Source organism: Protopterus annectens, chromosome 2.part1 (genome assembly GCF_019279795.1).
Source record: "Protopterus annectens isolate FY-2018-M chromosome 2.part1, PAN1.0, whole genome shotgun sequence".
NCBI lineage: Eukaryota > Metazoa > Chordata > Ceratodontiformes > Protopteridae > Protopterus > Protopterus annectens.
The window spans coordinates 299,798,246-299,815,252 of NC_056729.1; the positions used below are offsets into that span (position 1 = coordinate 299,798,246).

At 40.0% G+C, this 17,007-nt stretch overlaps 1 protein-coding gene across 1 annotated transcript in view; it reads right to left on the bottom strand.

Moving 5' to 3' along the window:
* The window catches only part of TBC1D1 (TBC1 domain family member 1), a 2,608,647-nt gene that overhangs the window by 626,900 nt on the left and 1,964,740 nt on the right, over positions 1 to 17,007 (bottom strand). The window contains exon 13 of the mRNA XM_044062143.1: positions 15,069 to 15,230. Coding sequence (XP_043918078.1) covers positions 15,069 to 15,230 — 162 coding nt within the window. The remainder of the gene's footprint in view (positions 1 to 15,068; positions 15,231 to 17,007) is intronic.

A 17,007-nucleotide genomic window follows, 5' to 3' on the forward strand; every position in this document is an offset into this window, starting at 1 on the left:
ACAGGGCATTTCTGTTACCAATGCTGATATGAGGCCTATGAAGCTGAAGAACATGATATGCCAGATAAAGCCAGGCTGCCAAAGCCATGCAAAAAATGGGTCTCATTACAGAAGAGACACACTGGAATTAGAAAACATCAAGGAATAAAACAGTCTGGGTGACAGCATAAAAAAAGGAAAAGGTAACTGTGTTTTGGGATGGCTCACTACTATTTTTGCCTTACATCAGCATCCTTCAAACCCTGGATGATGAATTCTCTGAAAAATGATCCAGTCAAACTTTGAAGTGAAACAAAGCCCAACAGCAGTTTTCCCAACAGGACATCCAGAGGGCAAGAAGACAGTATTGTATGTGTAATAATATATCTTTCAAATCTAGCTAAGTGTCTGTACCTATTTAAATATGAGGTAGAAGAGCTGAAATCCAGGCACACTCCTCATTAACCTGAATAAGTTTTCTGTGGTGAATGCAGTGTACTAGAGGCAGCCCCTGACCATTTAGGAAGCACATTATCCCCTAGTTGTCATTGTTACAGTTAGACTGCCAACCTTAACAACACTTTTCTATTTTCCTCCCCTTCTGTAATTTCTGTAGCTGGTAAAACTACCTTAATTTTCAGTCTCCCCTTGATTAAAGTAAGACTGCTTGCATACTTCTTTGATATCCATGCTCCTGTATATTTCCTTCCTTCCTTTCGGTCACCTCCCAGTCCAACATTGCTTCTATTGCCTTTAACTCAATTCCTTTACTCTCCACTGCACTCCTAAAATTGAAAATGTGTCAGTACTAGCTGCAGTCTGATAGATAATAACTCTTCTGAGAGTGTTCACTAATAGATCATTTTTTGTATTCATTATAAACAATTTATAGTTTATTTTCTTGCCCCACACTAATTTAAAGACCATCTTAATGGCTACTACCTGAAGCCTTACAGGCCTACAGACAGTTTTTTATAGCCACAATGGCTATACCTCCACCTGGACATGTGTAAATCGCTCTGTTTGCCCTCATGTCACTCTGCTCCTCTACCCTACCGCCAATTCTCACCCACGATCAACTACACTTTAAACATCTAAACTCCACACACTAGCACTAACTAACTAACCAACCAGCTTCACTATCATCTCTAAATAGCTCATAATCCTCAGCCAACCAAAAACGTTTCACCTGATCTCCTAGCTCAACATCTCCCACCTATTAGTACTACACAAATCCTAAATCAAACTGCACACTTCTATCCCCTGAAGACCGAGAGTGCTCCCCCTCTTTATGCACTATGTTATTCCTCCACGCACCACTCATTCTTATACCATGCATATTTGCCTATGCCACAACCTACCACAGTCCCTAACTCAACATACCATGTCCACAACCAAGCATTCTTTATCCACAAAATATCTCTTGGTCTATACCCTGTATCATCTCAGACCCTCTTAAAAATACCTACATCAAACAGGGATATCATCACTATGCACTAAACGTAGAGCAAAGAGACAAATGTAAAAAAAGTCTGCAACTTCTTGCAATCCTCATTAACACTCCCTCTCTGCGGGGACATCCACACAAATTCAGGACCTTTCCCTCAGACTAATAAACTCCCTGATAGCTCACTACCTCCCATCTTTACACATACTCCTCCCATTAATCATATCAGCAACCTACTATTAATGCATATAAACTTAGAAGCATTTATAACAAACTTTCAGAGTTACACACATTCATTGCATCACACAACCCAGATATACTAATCACCACAGAAACCTGGCTAAAACCATACACCAAAGACAAATAAATCCTTCCTCTATGCTATAATGTAGTAAGAAATGAGTTTTGAGTACACCAAAAAAAGCTGAAGAGGTTGCAATACTTTATAAAAATACCCTAAAGGTCACCAGATACCCACACAATCACTCCGGTTTTCCCAATGCAGAAACTACCATCTCCCTCCTCCATTACATTCCCTCAGGAAACTACATTTCCATTCCAGAAGAAATCTTCGACTGGCTCTCCACTAATATAAACAAGGAAATCATTACACTAGGAGACTTCAGTATAGATTATCTACTTGTTAACTCTTTTCCAACCCTCCCTGTTAATCTACATAACTTTACCCAAATAATCACCTCTCCCAAAAGAATTGAAAACACAGGAACATGCAATCATTATTAGACTGGATCCTAACCACCTCTCCCTGAAACATAAACACTACTGGCTGTCTCCTTGACACCAACAGTGATCATCTCTCCATTTTTGCCACCAGAAAAATTACTCATGTCCCTAAACATACAGTCATAAGGCAAGGATGTAGACTTCAAAAGTGGCATATTTTCAAACAACTTAGAAATCGCTGTAAGCCAAATGTCAGATTGGACAAAACCAACCACTTTCACTCACCGCAAAACAAATATTACCAAAACTCCAAGAAATTCTGGACAACCATAAAATCCCTACTCTACCCTGGTGAAACTATCACTCTACTATCAACTACTAACAACCAAACTGACTCCATAGCCACCCAATTTAACACACACTTCAGTCAATCTGTCCTCATTTTACCAGAAACTGATCCATCCTTCTTTCTCACTATCCCTACCATCCAAACTTACAACACCTCACTTTTCCCTTTTCAACACCAACCACTACTATCAAAAAATACCTCCTAAAACTAAAAACCATTATACCTGCTGCAAACAACCTGTTACAAGACTACAGATGCCCTGGAATACCCAATCTCAATACTCATAAATAGATCTATCACTGAAGAGCAAGTTCCATCTATCTTGAAAAAAAAATCAAACACATACCATTTCACAAACATGGATCAGCCACAGACCCCCCCCCCAACTACTGAACCACAGCAATTCTTCCACTTTTGTCCAAAATATTTGAAAAATGTATACATTCCTAACTCCTAAACCACCAGACAAACAATCTACTCTCCCACACACAACATGGTTTTCGGCCACACCAGAGCATAACAGCCTTAGTTAGCTTTTCAGAAACCACAAAGACTAACAGAAATAATGGCAACCTAGTATCCTCCCTTTTTTGGACTTACCAAAAACATTTGGCATAGTGTCTCACAACTACTAATTAATGAACTATCTTCCCTATCACTATCTCACTCATCTCATTCTAGGTTCTGTAGCTATCTCTATAACAGACAGCAAGCTGTAAAATAGAATCATGACCTTCTCCCCTTCCTTCCTTCTAGTAACCATCAGCATGCCTTAAGGATCTAGTACAAGCCCAGTACTATTTAATATATTCACAAACAACCTACACATAGCAAGCACACTTGCCTCCAAAGTACAATACTCAGATGAGACGACCATCATATGCTCAGCCCCAAGTCTGCCACTATTTCAGCAAATGACACAAGAATATTTTTCATCCATCAAATCCTGTCCAAAAGCTCACCACTTAATCCTAACTGCCAAAAAAAAAATAATGGTTTGTTTTTATGCCCAAATCTCTTCCAATTAATATATACTTTAACATGACCTCATCAAACACCACCACCATAGAAACTGTCAAATTCTAAACTGCTAGGCATCTTACCATATAATAACCTAAAATATGAGATAAATATCAACCACTCCCTCACAAAAATTCACCAAAAACTGGCTTTTCTCAACCGAGACAAACCCTACCTCACAAATTCTTCTAAGAAAACCTTAGCAACTTCTTTACTTCCCCCCTCTCTTCTATATGCATAACTCATACTAACCAACTTACAGGCCACACTTCTAAATAAACTAGAAGCATGCAATAACAAAATAGTCAAATATGTATCTAACACACCTTACTCCACCTGCCACAGCACAGCACTACAGCAACTAAAATTTCTTCCTAATCACCTCACATACACACAGCTACTCACTGCCCACAAAATAATACACAAACCAAATACATGATCCTCTTTACAAAACATCCTCTAGCAGTACTCTCCACCTAGATAGCTTTGGCTCATGTAAAAACAGCCTTCTTTCGGGTCTATATTAGAACATCAAAGTTTCACAACTTTGAATGCTCTAATATCGACCCCTATTCAGCGAATACTGAAAATAGCAAAGCTGCGGAACACTGAATTTCTTCCTAGGGAAGGAATTCGTTTGGCCGTTCCTGTGGCTTCGTTTTGTTCAGCACTGTGGTGGAAAGTTACAGGTCGGGATCAGGTAAGTGTGCGATTGTGTGTACTTGAGGGTTAGGGTGCGGGGTAGGTGAGTAAGGGTTAGGGCGTAGGTCAGGTAAGTGTGCGACTGTGTGGACGTGAGGGTTACAGTGGGGTAGGTGAGTTAGGGTTTGGGTAAGGTAAGTGGATAGCTAGTGGTGTGTGTACAGTTTAGTGTAGGGTTAGATGTAGGATTTTAGGTGTATGTGTGTGGATTGCTGTTTGTTTGGTGTGTATGTGTGTTGGAAGAGCAAATTTTTTCCCTGGGAAAAAAAATTAGCTGTTCTGCATGTTCGATATTGTCAGCGTTCACTGAATAGGGGTCGATATTAGAACATTTGACGTTTTAAAAAGTCGATGCTCTAATATAGACCCCCTTCTTCCTACCTCCACATCTCACAACAGAGCAGGAGACTCACTGCATTCATCCAGAGTCACCGTACAGTGGAACTCCATGCCTATCTCGCTAAAACAGGAACAAGACACTTCCACTTGACTACGCTCATGTTCGTGTTCTGTCTAAAATTTTTCTCACCTTTACTCCAGAACCTTTCCCTATTTCCACCTAACCTCCACCACCAACATTTTAACTACTTCTACTACCTATCTCATCTTCCTTTCTGTGCTGCAAACCTGTTTCTCCTCAACTCCATTTTCCCTTTTTAACTCCTCCTCACCTCTCATTTTGGATACAAGTTGTCACCACTTTAACACTGAATCTTTTATTTACCAAGTCTCTACAATTTCTGTCCTGTAACTGTAATCCCCTTTCTCTTCACTACTACTATGTAAACAATGTATATATTTTTGTTACCTACTGTTCATAATGTATGCTACAGTAAAACACTCCACTGTAGATACATTTTAAAGTGTACAATGTAAGGCTATGTAACGCTTATTTCTCTGTTAATTAGACAAACTTTTTTTCACTTATTTTTTTTAACTGTGTAAAAGTCATACAGTGCTTTCCTCCCCAGGCCTCTGATGAAAATGGGCCTGCATGCCCAGTCAGACCATCCCAATAAACAAAAGGTAAATAAATGCTCCCAGGTGATAAATCATTATGTCACTGCATTTCCGCTTTCTAACACAAATCCTAGCATTTGGATCCTGGTCTGGTGGAAATTCCGTTGAGTTATCAAGGCATTAGCTGCAGCAAGGGTCACCAAAGATGTGCCTGATGATTGTTGGTAGAGAAATAAATAACCCAATTATACTGGATCTTTAAAATAATTTCTGCAAGACTTAACCAAAAAATTATGAAGAGGCCTTAAAAGCTGATCTGAAAGCCACATGAGTAACTGGGAGGAGCTTTAGCAGAACCATTAAGAAGTGGTTACAAAACTATCCTTTCCATATAGTTTTCAGATACTAATTCTTTAAACTCAACAAATTAACCCTCCAAATGAGCTAACTGAAAGGCAGATCATCAATAGTGGTAGGTAAACCACCTCCTAAGGATGCAGAGGATAAAGAAGGCTAGGTAGGAAACACAGAAACATCATGGAATAGCTCTGATCTGGGTTCAGAAAAATGTTCAGTTCTCATGTCAGTAACATATACCTTCTTAGGATCATCATCAGAAAGACTGATTATAGGAAGTTGTGGAGACTGCTACATCTCTCTCTGGGATGAGTGGTTTTGACCAATGATCCTCTCATGATGAGGTCAGCTTCTGAGACAGAGTAGGTAGGGTCACGATTATCACAGCTTTATCATCCACTTTTCCTACAGACCATACCAGGTAAATGGAGTTAAAGAGGATATTGAGTTCCTTTTTTTCCCCTCAAGAACCTCAGTGAGGTTTTCCAACAGCCCTGTCAATGATGACAATCAAGATGGTGCTTCTGAAAAACCTCTTCGGACAGCTCTTGCAGACAGCTTAACAAGGTGCTTGTTCACAGAAGAGAAAAGTGACTGCATGCTCTTTGCTCCCATCCCTCTTCAGAGCAGAAGACTCCTCCATAGTGAAGGAAACACAACTCATGGATGATACAATTAAACATTTTGTAGAATGACTCTATTAAGGAGCTCATTTTTGGTGGAAGATCAACAAACCTGTCATCAAAAGTACATAAGCAGGTCCTTCAACCATTGAATGACAGACAGTTTGCTCTGTGGAATGCTGCTTTTTGAAGTTTTTCTATCTTTCTTCTAGTGAAAAAGACCTGGGAGAAGCCCAGTCCTCTGAAGATTCTTCCAGTTTCAGAAAAATGCTCTAATAGTCTATTCATCATTTGGTACACCATACTTTATTTTATTTCCATGGCCACTGCTGTTGGGAAGGAAAATTACTTGTACTTATTATTCACTGCAGGCTGATTGTCACAGATGTAAAAGAGACTTTGCATAGCTATAACTTCATTGCCAAAAAAATGAAGTTGGGTTAAGTGGAAACAAAAAAACTTTATGTCAGCATATCAGACAAATTCATGTTTTGGAGGAGAAGAGACAATGAAAAACATTTAACTACATTTCTTCAACAGGCAAATGTTTGAGCAATGGCACAAAAGTTGCAGCATATTCAAATTATTTTACTTCTGTTTTATACATCAACTGGAAATCTCAAGATTGAGGGTGGGAAGATGTGCACATATGTTTCCTGGACACTGCTTTTATTGTTGGTAAATGGACTATTTGGACAGTAAAATGTGGTGGGATCTTTTATAAAGCTAATTAGGAACAAAATGTAATAATGAAGGAGATCCGTCATTCTTTTTAAAAATCTATTATTCTACAATGACCTTATTATCATAATGATGGTTTGTGTTTTTAATCATCTTATACATTCAAATATTATGCCACTAGTGTCCTATGTAGAAACTATTTATTTATTTATATTTTGTTGACCATGTTAGTCCCACTAGGCTCTTTTCAGCAGAGACCCAAGGTATTACTTCTACTATTGGGAGAATTTGGCCAAAGCATCATGGAATTTCAGATATGCTCTAGAGAGAAGAGGAATGAAGGTCAGCAGGACTAAGACAGAATATATGTGTGGGAATGAGAGGGAGGACAGAGGAATGGTGAGGATGCAAGGAGTAGAGGTGGCGAAGGTGGATGAGTTTAAATACTTGGTATCAACAGTTCAGAGTAATGGTGAGTGTGGAAGAGAGGTGAAGAAGAGAGTACAGGCAGGATGGAGTGGGTGGAGTAGAACGTCAGGAGTGATTTGTGACAGACGAGTACCAGTAAGAGTGAAAGGGAAGGTCTACAAGAGGGTAGTGAGACCAGCTATGTTATATGGGTTGGAGACAGTGGCATTGACAAAAAGGCAGGAGTTTGAGCTGGATGAGGGTAAGCCCAGGTTGGAAGGTTTGGAGACAAAGCCAGAGAGGCAAGATTATGTTGGTGTGGACATGTGCTGAGGAGGGATGCTGAGTATATTGGGAAAAAGATGCTAAAGATGAAGCTACTAGGTAACAGCAAAAGAGGAAGGCCTAATATAAGGTTTATGGATGTGGTGAAAGAGGACATACAGGTGGTTGGTGTGGCAGAGCAAGATGCAGAGGACAGGAAGAAATAGAAACAGATGATCCACTGTGGTGACCCCTAATGGGAACAGCCAAAAGAAGATGATGATGGTGATGATGATCATGGAATTTCCCTTACTCTTTTTGATAGGTGCAATGGAATCTTTTATATCCACCTTAGCTACCACCACCTCAAACAGATGAGACCTAGTTTTAAGTTCTCATCCAAAGGATGACACACTCGGGAGTGCATCACCCCCCTCCACAATGTTGCAATGCAGTGTCAGTAATCCAACCAGCGAATGTGGGAATAGAACCCATAGCCTTCTTATTTTCCAGCACCAAAGGTGAATCTGCTACCTGTTGCACCACTGATGCTCCTTTAAGATTACAAAAGTATTTGCTGATGGAGAGATAAAAGTGAGTGTGGCATAAATTAGATCAAACATGTCCCTTTCCTGTTTACCAGATGTGATGACCGTGCCTTGGCCCAGCAATCAAGGAGCCTCAATCCTCACCACTAACACCAGGGAGGTCATCTCCTAGAAGAGGAAAGGATAACTAATACACACAATAAAGTACAATTTTCCTTAAGTGCACAGAGATCACAGTCAGTCTGGGGCTGGTTGCTCCCTTACTCACCAGGTCCCCAATAAGACTCCCCACTGGCACAGCTATAGGGTCCAGGTCTCAGCCTAACTGGGCAAGCTAAAACCTCCAGTACCCTCTCTGTCCAACCAGTGCTTTGTGTCCCTGCCAAGTAGCTGGCACAACACACACAATCACAAACTTTGAGATAAGTATTTATACAACTTCACAGATACTCCTGGGAAAGGCTGACACAGATTCTCCAACTGTGCCCCTTTACCCAGACTATACGGTAGTATTTACTGCCACCACCCAGTTAATAATATCAGCTACTAAAAGTCCCTTAAAAGGGTGCCCAGTTATTACTGTGCAATATTAATATCCAATGGTAGTAAGGCTTAATTTAGATTGGCCTATTACAATGACCTCTATAAATATGCAATGTACTCTAGAGCTTATCACTACACAAATCAGCCACAGGTAGAAGGTTTTAAAAATATTTTAAAACACAAGACAAAACTACTACACCACAGAGATATCTAAGAGTTCAGAGATCACACAGAAACTTAAAATAATACAGTAGGACAGGTCTGATTTCAAGGAAAAATATCTAATTAATCTTTACTAGCTTTAACTATTCCTACAAGAAATCACAGTGCTAAAACTTACATGTGAGCACAAGGCAGAGTGCTGGTAAGTTGGATATCCAAAGTCAAAATGCTTTCAGGTCTCTTGTGAGAAATAGTATTTAAACATTACTAACAAACATGTCTCTAAGGCTATCCTAAAATTACATCATTTTTGACACTTAGGTTTTCCCAGTATTCATATTGCATCATCTTAACACCTGGTCTGAGTTCTCAGGCCACAAACTGCATTATTTAGCAATCTAACACCTCCTCAGAAACTTACAACAATACAAGACATTTCACATGTATATGCTAGCAGAAACCAGAGCAATAAAGCCCTTCCACATCTAAATTCTAGTCATAAACTTTAGCCTTAAAACAATGGGCATGAAATCTTCATCCAGCCACCCTGGAGTCGAACTGTAACATTAAAGAGATTCATAAGATCTTTTCAACTTAAAAAGACACATTTGAAATACTTGGCTTGGTTCTCCTTACAGCAGATGGCAATGCTGCAACAATCTTGAAGTTCACATTTTACAGTGTTTTCTTACATTTAAAAACACAAGCCTGTATTTTACATTTACTTATACAGTTGATAGAATTATATATCAAATTCTATTTGACTAGGCTGGCAGCCTTCGCCCATCTCTCCCCAATCGTCACACCAGAAATTGCTTCCGTGTGCAGGATTGTTGCTGTAGTTTACCATGCAGTCTGAAATTATTATTAAAGCTTTTGAATCACTAAGGTAAAACATTATTTTTCAAAATATAATAGCATGTTTCTCTTTTAATGATGCGATCCTTTCCATGTTTACACTGACTTGCCTTCAGTTTTAATAGAAAGAATACCCCTGCTGTTTGCTAAAGGACCATGATATCTTTAAGCACCAAAAAGGGCTCTGTATCATACGTGTGAAACCTTATACTGTGAATCCTACCATTTTAAATATTTAACTGTGAATCTTAACAGGTAATTTCAATAGTCAGTGTTACAGGTATAAAGCATTTCTGTAGGAGAGCTTCACCTGGAGATGTGCCTTCCACAATCCACTTCTTACACATACTAATGCTGAGAGCAGTGCATCTTGGAGAACTGGAGAATTCTATGAGATACTGCAGTTTTGGAGTTAGTATAAAATCCCAGTAATCACACTTAAATTTTTACTGTTCTAAGGATTGTCTGACAATGTCTAAAAACTTTCAGCAACACCTCCTACCTGAATAACAACTACTGTCAGGCAGATGGAACTTCAGTTTAAAATCTCACCTCCTGCACTCATCAAAAATGCCCACCTCTCCCACAGTGCTGAGTGAATCAGCTAATGTGACCCTGATTGCCTGGTATGGTGGGCAAACCCAGACAAACTTTACAGCTTGTCTTATGTTCAAGCTTGGAAGGTGGGTTTGCAATCTACTGAGTTACTGACAATGCAACCTGTCAAACTTACCGCACATCTAACAAGTCCTATATATTTCTGCATTTGTTTGCTAAGTCCATTTCATATTGTGTGTTGGTAGTGAACTGGAACAAGATTCTCTGAGGTCAGTCTGATCAAATTACAGCAGCAACAGCAACAGCAGGATGGGGTTCAGACTTCAAGGCCAACAACACTTAAAAACTTTTACCCAACTGCTTGCTTTGCATGCTTGAGAAGCAAGTAAGAGCTTGTTTGAAAGACCAACACTGCTGTCTTTTCTCTTTGCTCTTTGGCTGAATTATTCAGCCTAGCTACCATTCCGAGGACCTGAAAAATTACAAATACTTGTATGCAGTAGTATAAAGGCTGCACATAGAGCTGAAAGTTCTGCCAGTGGTCTCCCTAACCATGTATTACATTACAAAACCATGTTTTGTTATATTCTTGAGTTCAAATATGTTTGTCATTTATGCCGTAGAGTAGGTCTTAGCAGACCACCATAAGGGGATCCATGGTAAGACTGTGAATATCAGCTATTGGAATTCTGTTTGGCAGTGAACTCCAACAACAGCAGCAAGATGTAAACGCTGCTTTATCTACACCTTACTTGTTTTAATCAGTTCTGAAGCAGCTTCTTCTCTGTAAAAGGTGATCCCCGCTTCAGTAATTTTATGTGAACTGAGTACATTTTCTCACCCGTTCACAATCATTGAAATGTCTTTCCCAACTGTCATCAAAATGTCTGATCTTGTTTATGAGAATGTGTTTACTGTCTACAGATTTTATAATTCAGAATGAATGAAGTTAGGGCATTTATAAAATGTGATAAAACTGCAAATTTTGCAAGATTGTGAAGCATGGCTAGGTTTAAAAAGGCTCCGTGGGTCAATAGCTTAGTATTCAACTATGATACAATGAAATATGCTTTGTAACTGCATCAGATTAATCATAAATCAGTTCAACAAATGGAGTCAACATTTTCATAATATGAATTGAATATACATATATCACTGATGCACAGCTCTTTTGAGTACACCAGTCACTTAGCTGATTTGGGCTGTGCCATTTCATCATCTTGGTTTAATTTAATTTCCTGTGCCCCTATCGAGTAGAGCCACAGAAGTGATCCCCGGGGTGTACTTCCTATTTCCCATCCACTCATCAAAATTTTTCTTGAAGAGTGCTAATGAGGAACATTGCTTGACATAGATGGGTAGCTTGTGCCAGAGTATAGGACGTCTCTGGGACAGGAATCTATTCCTCCCTCAGTATGTCCTGTTTATTATGGTGACAAGGTTTAGGTGCCTAGAACATGTAGTTCATAGGGATTAGGATTTCTTTAGGTGTAGCATATCCAGCAGCTCTGGGTTTAACATAGCTTTATATGTTAGGAGTACAGCTGGAGTTTTTTGAAACGGTCAGTGCAGGGCATCTGTTTGAGGCCAATAATCCTCTTTGTGAAGAACTTCTATGGCCTTTCCAGCTGCTGCAGATGTCTTGTGAGGTACATTCCAAGAGGGGCTTTGCACTCTATAATGGGTCAAATGAGTGCCGAATAGAGGGGAACAATGACCTCTTTTTTCCTGGATGAGAACCCTTTTGCGATGAGGTGTGCCACATAGAAGGATTTCCTGACTACTGTGATGATGTGATTATCATAGGAGAGACTACTGTCCACCTAGGTCCCAAGGTCTCATCACACATTCGGCATTAAGTAGACTGCAGTTTATGTGGTAGTTCTTTTGTGCAGAGTTTTTACCAAAGGGGATGACAATGCACTTTTTGGCATTGAGCTTGAGGCCATTACTCTGACACCAGGCATCTGTCTCAGTGAGGCCCTTCTGTAGGATGTCCAGGACTGAACCTTGTGGTACTCCACTTGTCACTGTTTTGAAGTCAGATTTGGAGTCTGCAACTTTTACAGTGTGGGTTCTGTCAGTCAGCCAGTTGGCAACTCATCTTGTGATGTAGGGATTTATACCCAGTTTACTGAGTTTAGCTATAATTCCAGAGTGGGGAATGGTGTCGAAAGCCTTAGAGAGGTCAAGATAGGATGTGTGCACCACCTTACCCTCATCTATGGCTTTGGTGACTGCCTCAAAGAAGTCGATCAGTTTCAGAAGGCATGATCTGCCTTTCACAAACTCGAACTGGGTGGAGTCCAGAGTTTGGGGGTTACCAAAGTCTTTGTTTATGAGTTCCATGATGATGCATTCCATGGCCTTGCAGACCAGGTTCGTCAGGCTAATAAGGCGATAGTTCCCAGGATCAGTGGTGGCTCCCCCTTTGTGGAGTGGGATAACTGTTGCTGTGCGCCACTCAGTGGGCACAAAGCCTGACATGAGACTATGACTGAACATGGTGCTTAGGTGGGGAGCCAGTTCGTTCTGAAGTTCATGTAAAACGCAGCCTGGGACGTTGTCTGATCCCATGGATGCTGTGTTTTTGGTTTTAGAGAGTGCAGCTTTTACCTGCATAGATGTGATTACAGGGATTCTGCATTCTTCCTGTATAGATATGGGCCCTTTAGGGGGTGAGAGAGGGACCCATCTGCCAGGATGTTGGCAATATCAGCTGGTTCTGTAATTTTCATGCCATTGTGCTGTAACTCAGTAGATCTGCGTGTTGCCATTCAGATTCTTGACATAGCTATAGAATGCTTTGTGGTTGCCCTTAGAATCAGTGGTGATTTTGCTTTCGTAGCTAGCTTTGGAGGATCTTATAAGGGATTTCAGCTTCTTACTGAGGCTGACCAAGGAGCTCAAACACTCATGGGATTTTACTCTCTTTTGCAACAGTTTCTTCCTTCTGTTGTAGAGTTTGTTTATGGCAGGGGACCACCAGATTGGCATCCTTTTTTTGGTGGACAGCGTCTTGGTTCTGTTTGGGATAGCACGATCCATACATTCGTGTAAGTGCTTACAGAGTGCATTTGTGTTGTATTCAGCAGTCTTAACTGTATTGTCCATCTGCATGGGTGTCATGAAGTTCGCCACTTCTGTCTTAAGAAACATGAAGTTGTCTTTGGAGAAATTTTTTACTGTGGTTTCCTTAATGGTAGGATGGGGTGGGATGCGGATATCTAGGGTGATTAGCTTATGGTCGCATCTGACCAACGAGGGTTGACTTCAGGTGTGGAACACCGGTCACTCATGGTGGTAATGACTAGGTCTTGGATATTGTTGTCCCTGGTTGGGGTGTGGATAAGTTGATCCAGGGCATTGGAATTTATGAATTCCAGAAAGTGTTGAGCGAAGGAGTTGGTACATGAGTAGTTTTCCCAGTTAATGGTGGGATAGTTGAAATCACCCATTATTAGGGTGTTTGGTTGAACCGTAATATCAAGAAAAGAGGAGTGGGAATCCGGGAGCAGTTTTGCCCAGAGTTAGTTGCACTTGGATAACCTCGGATGCATTATGCTGCACAACTAGCCTGAAGGTGTGGATATCCTTAATGAATATGGACACACCTCCGCCTTTCGTGTTCTGGTCCAGGTTAGATGGCTGAAAAGTGTGGTATGAGTTATAGCCTGGTAATGCAGGGGTGCTCTCTAGAGCCTTGAACCAGGTCTCAGTCACTGCACAGATATCGATGTTCTCCATTTTAAGGAGTGCCTCGAGTGAGTGCATTTTGAGATTTAGACTTCTAGCATTGAGCAGCATTACCCTCAGTTTTTGCTTGCCTGTTCCTGTTACGGTGGCGAATTTGTCATTTGAACCTTGCCTAACAACGGCACTATAGGGGAGCGGCATGACCCTTAGCCAGTATCCGGAATCCCAGGGGCGACAGGTGCATGCCATCTCTGGCAAAGCACTGTGATCTGTCGACCATGTCATCCCGGGCAGACAGATACTGGATCCCCTTAGAATGACACCAGACGCTTAGCCAATTGTTGAAGTCAATCATTTTGTCCTTGTACTGCAATAACATTCTGGGCAATGGCAGGATGCTACTCAGGGCTAGGGTCATACCTGCCTGGGCTACAAAATCGGAGAGGTCTTCCATGTCTCTTTTCATGTAGTCCAGGGAGGTACGTCTCAGGGTGTTCACACCAACAAGGACACTGGCAGAGTCATATTTGTACTTGTTGTGGAGTGACCTGAGTGCGTGGGTTATGTGGCGGATCCTAGCACCCGATGCAGATGTGATAATAGACACTTCATTGTTTGATAATGATTACTTTCAAAATGTCATTTACTCTTAGATAATGACAGAAACTGAATATGCCACTGTAATTTGGCTTCTATGAAGGGTGAAAACATCACATATGAACTCAGAACTCATTTTTACTGTTTTTGCTAGTTTAAACGAAAACAGCTGTTCAACCATTAAAAATTAAACTGCATATTTTGACTATACAATCCTGGTTCTTTTATAAAAATATGATAAACACTAGGATCTATTTCTTGGCTAGTAACAAAGAATTCATCTGAACTGATTTGAAGTTCTCTTGGTATATTAAATGCAACCCCAGCTTTATTATTTTCCCAGTGCTCTCAGCTGCCCTACTAATATTAAGTAAGCCTTAAGATGAAATGTTAGACTAAACTATTACAAAACATAGCATGCAGTACTGTATGTGTTTTTTCAAAAATAACACTTGGAGTCAGAAATAAAACCCTCTCATACTGCAAAACTCCTAAGGCAGAGGAACCACAGCTTTTGTTGTGATAAAACTCTGTCAACATTTAAAACAATGAATGCCCTTTAACTGAAAGATCAGTTTCTGCTAAGACAACTGTTAATCCAAACATGCAGTACATTATATAATGCATCCTACCTTGTCCTACAGCAGCATGGATCTCCTCCAGGTCAAACTTCACCTTTGCTCTTCCAGGTGCATTTAACATTTTTTCCCATACAAGCGTCACATCCTTAAGACATGGTGTGATTTCCTCATAATCCAGTTTCAAACGTTTATTCAACAAGTCATTTTCAGAAGCTGAAAGACAGTATTGTTTACTCCATTTATAACATTCAACTTGTGTTACTTTTAGATGACTGTAACTAAATCTTAGCAATAATTACTGTCTACCATAACATCATCAACTGCCACTTGCAAGTTTCATTTTTAGAAGAATGGGTATATCACTACTGACTATGTAAAACACACACACACACACACACACACACACACACACACACACACACACACACACACACACACTCGCAAGTAACTATTGAACAGAATGTAAGCTCTTTTCTGTTAATCGGGATATACATGATTGGGAAAACATTAAGAATAATAGCTTAATCACTCACAGAAGTTGAACATGCAAAAGGAAATAAACAGTTTTACAAACAATGATCTCTAAACCACTAGAGGAAACAGAAAAATCGGAGTTCACTTAGCACAGAGGCACAGTCACGGATACGAACATAACATAATGCAATTACAAGGACAGGGAGATGTGGCTAACATTAAAATGGATAGCATCCTTGAAGGATTTATTGCGACACATTGCACTTCCCTTGCTTGAGATACAAAACACTGCAGCTATAATATCTGGATTACAAGAAAGTTTAATATTAACAAATTGTTATACTAAACACTACAAAACAACAGAAAACACGGGCTGCTTCCCCGTGTACCTCTCCCATGTGGGGGCTCTGCCCTCAGTCATACTATTGATCACTATATATACTACCACTCAGTCATACAGACCACAGCAGCTCTGACAATCTTCAATATCAGGATAAAACAGCAGCAACAAACCAACTAATGCTCCACAAAAAGAATAAATCCATGAACTTGCAAGCTAATAATGTAAACTTTTTATTCCATAAAGCGCTTTTCATCTGGCTGGATAGCTAGACTTCTTCAGATGTGATTAAATATTCAAATCACAGTATATAACATGAATATCAGTCAGCTGATCCGCCCTACTAGTTAGAACAGCTGATCAGCACCAACCAATGCATTTACATACCCTCACAGCCTAAGCCAAAATGCCTTAAACACACATAACATGAATTATATCTACTTCTAGATAAATTAATTAAAACCTACTAACATATTTATTAATTTAAGTCATAGTTTATATATTTACGCTACATCTTCGGGGAATTTTAATGATATTCACCGTGATAACATTTTAGTACAAGAACAGTTGCGACTTACGGAATCCCCACCCACTAGTTTGAACTCCTGGTTAGAATGGTTACCGTCATTACAGCAAACTTCTATTAGTGGAACTTTGGGTGATTCGGCCACAGAAAACACGCGAACAGAGAATATCACTGACAAACTAAAGCAGTTGGATTCAAAATTGCTTAAATATAAAAAACTTCAGTTAGAACTTGCCTATTTCAAAGAATGTGTCAGTGAGGGTATAGTACCTAAGGGTCACCGTGTTTGGCAATAACCCATTGGCCTTATAGGCGGTTCAGACTTTCACAAAGTCTTGATTAAAATGTTTAACAACCATGGAATTGAACTTTTAGGGTTAATTTGTAAACACTACCAAATTATGGTAGATGGTTTACTACATGAAGCTTCTGTTATAGATGAAGAAATTAAGAGGGATGGTGACTTTCATAGATACAAATACAACTATGAAAGGTCATTCAAGAGTACTGACCAGCATATAGAGAAGCTAAAAAGCACAAAGCTTAAAAAATTAAACCGGGACAGAGAAGTGTATGCAAAAGGTTTTGCCTACCCTGCACCACCATTGTCACAATCTGGTATACAGAAAAATGTGGGCATTTTCAGGAAG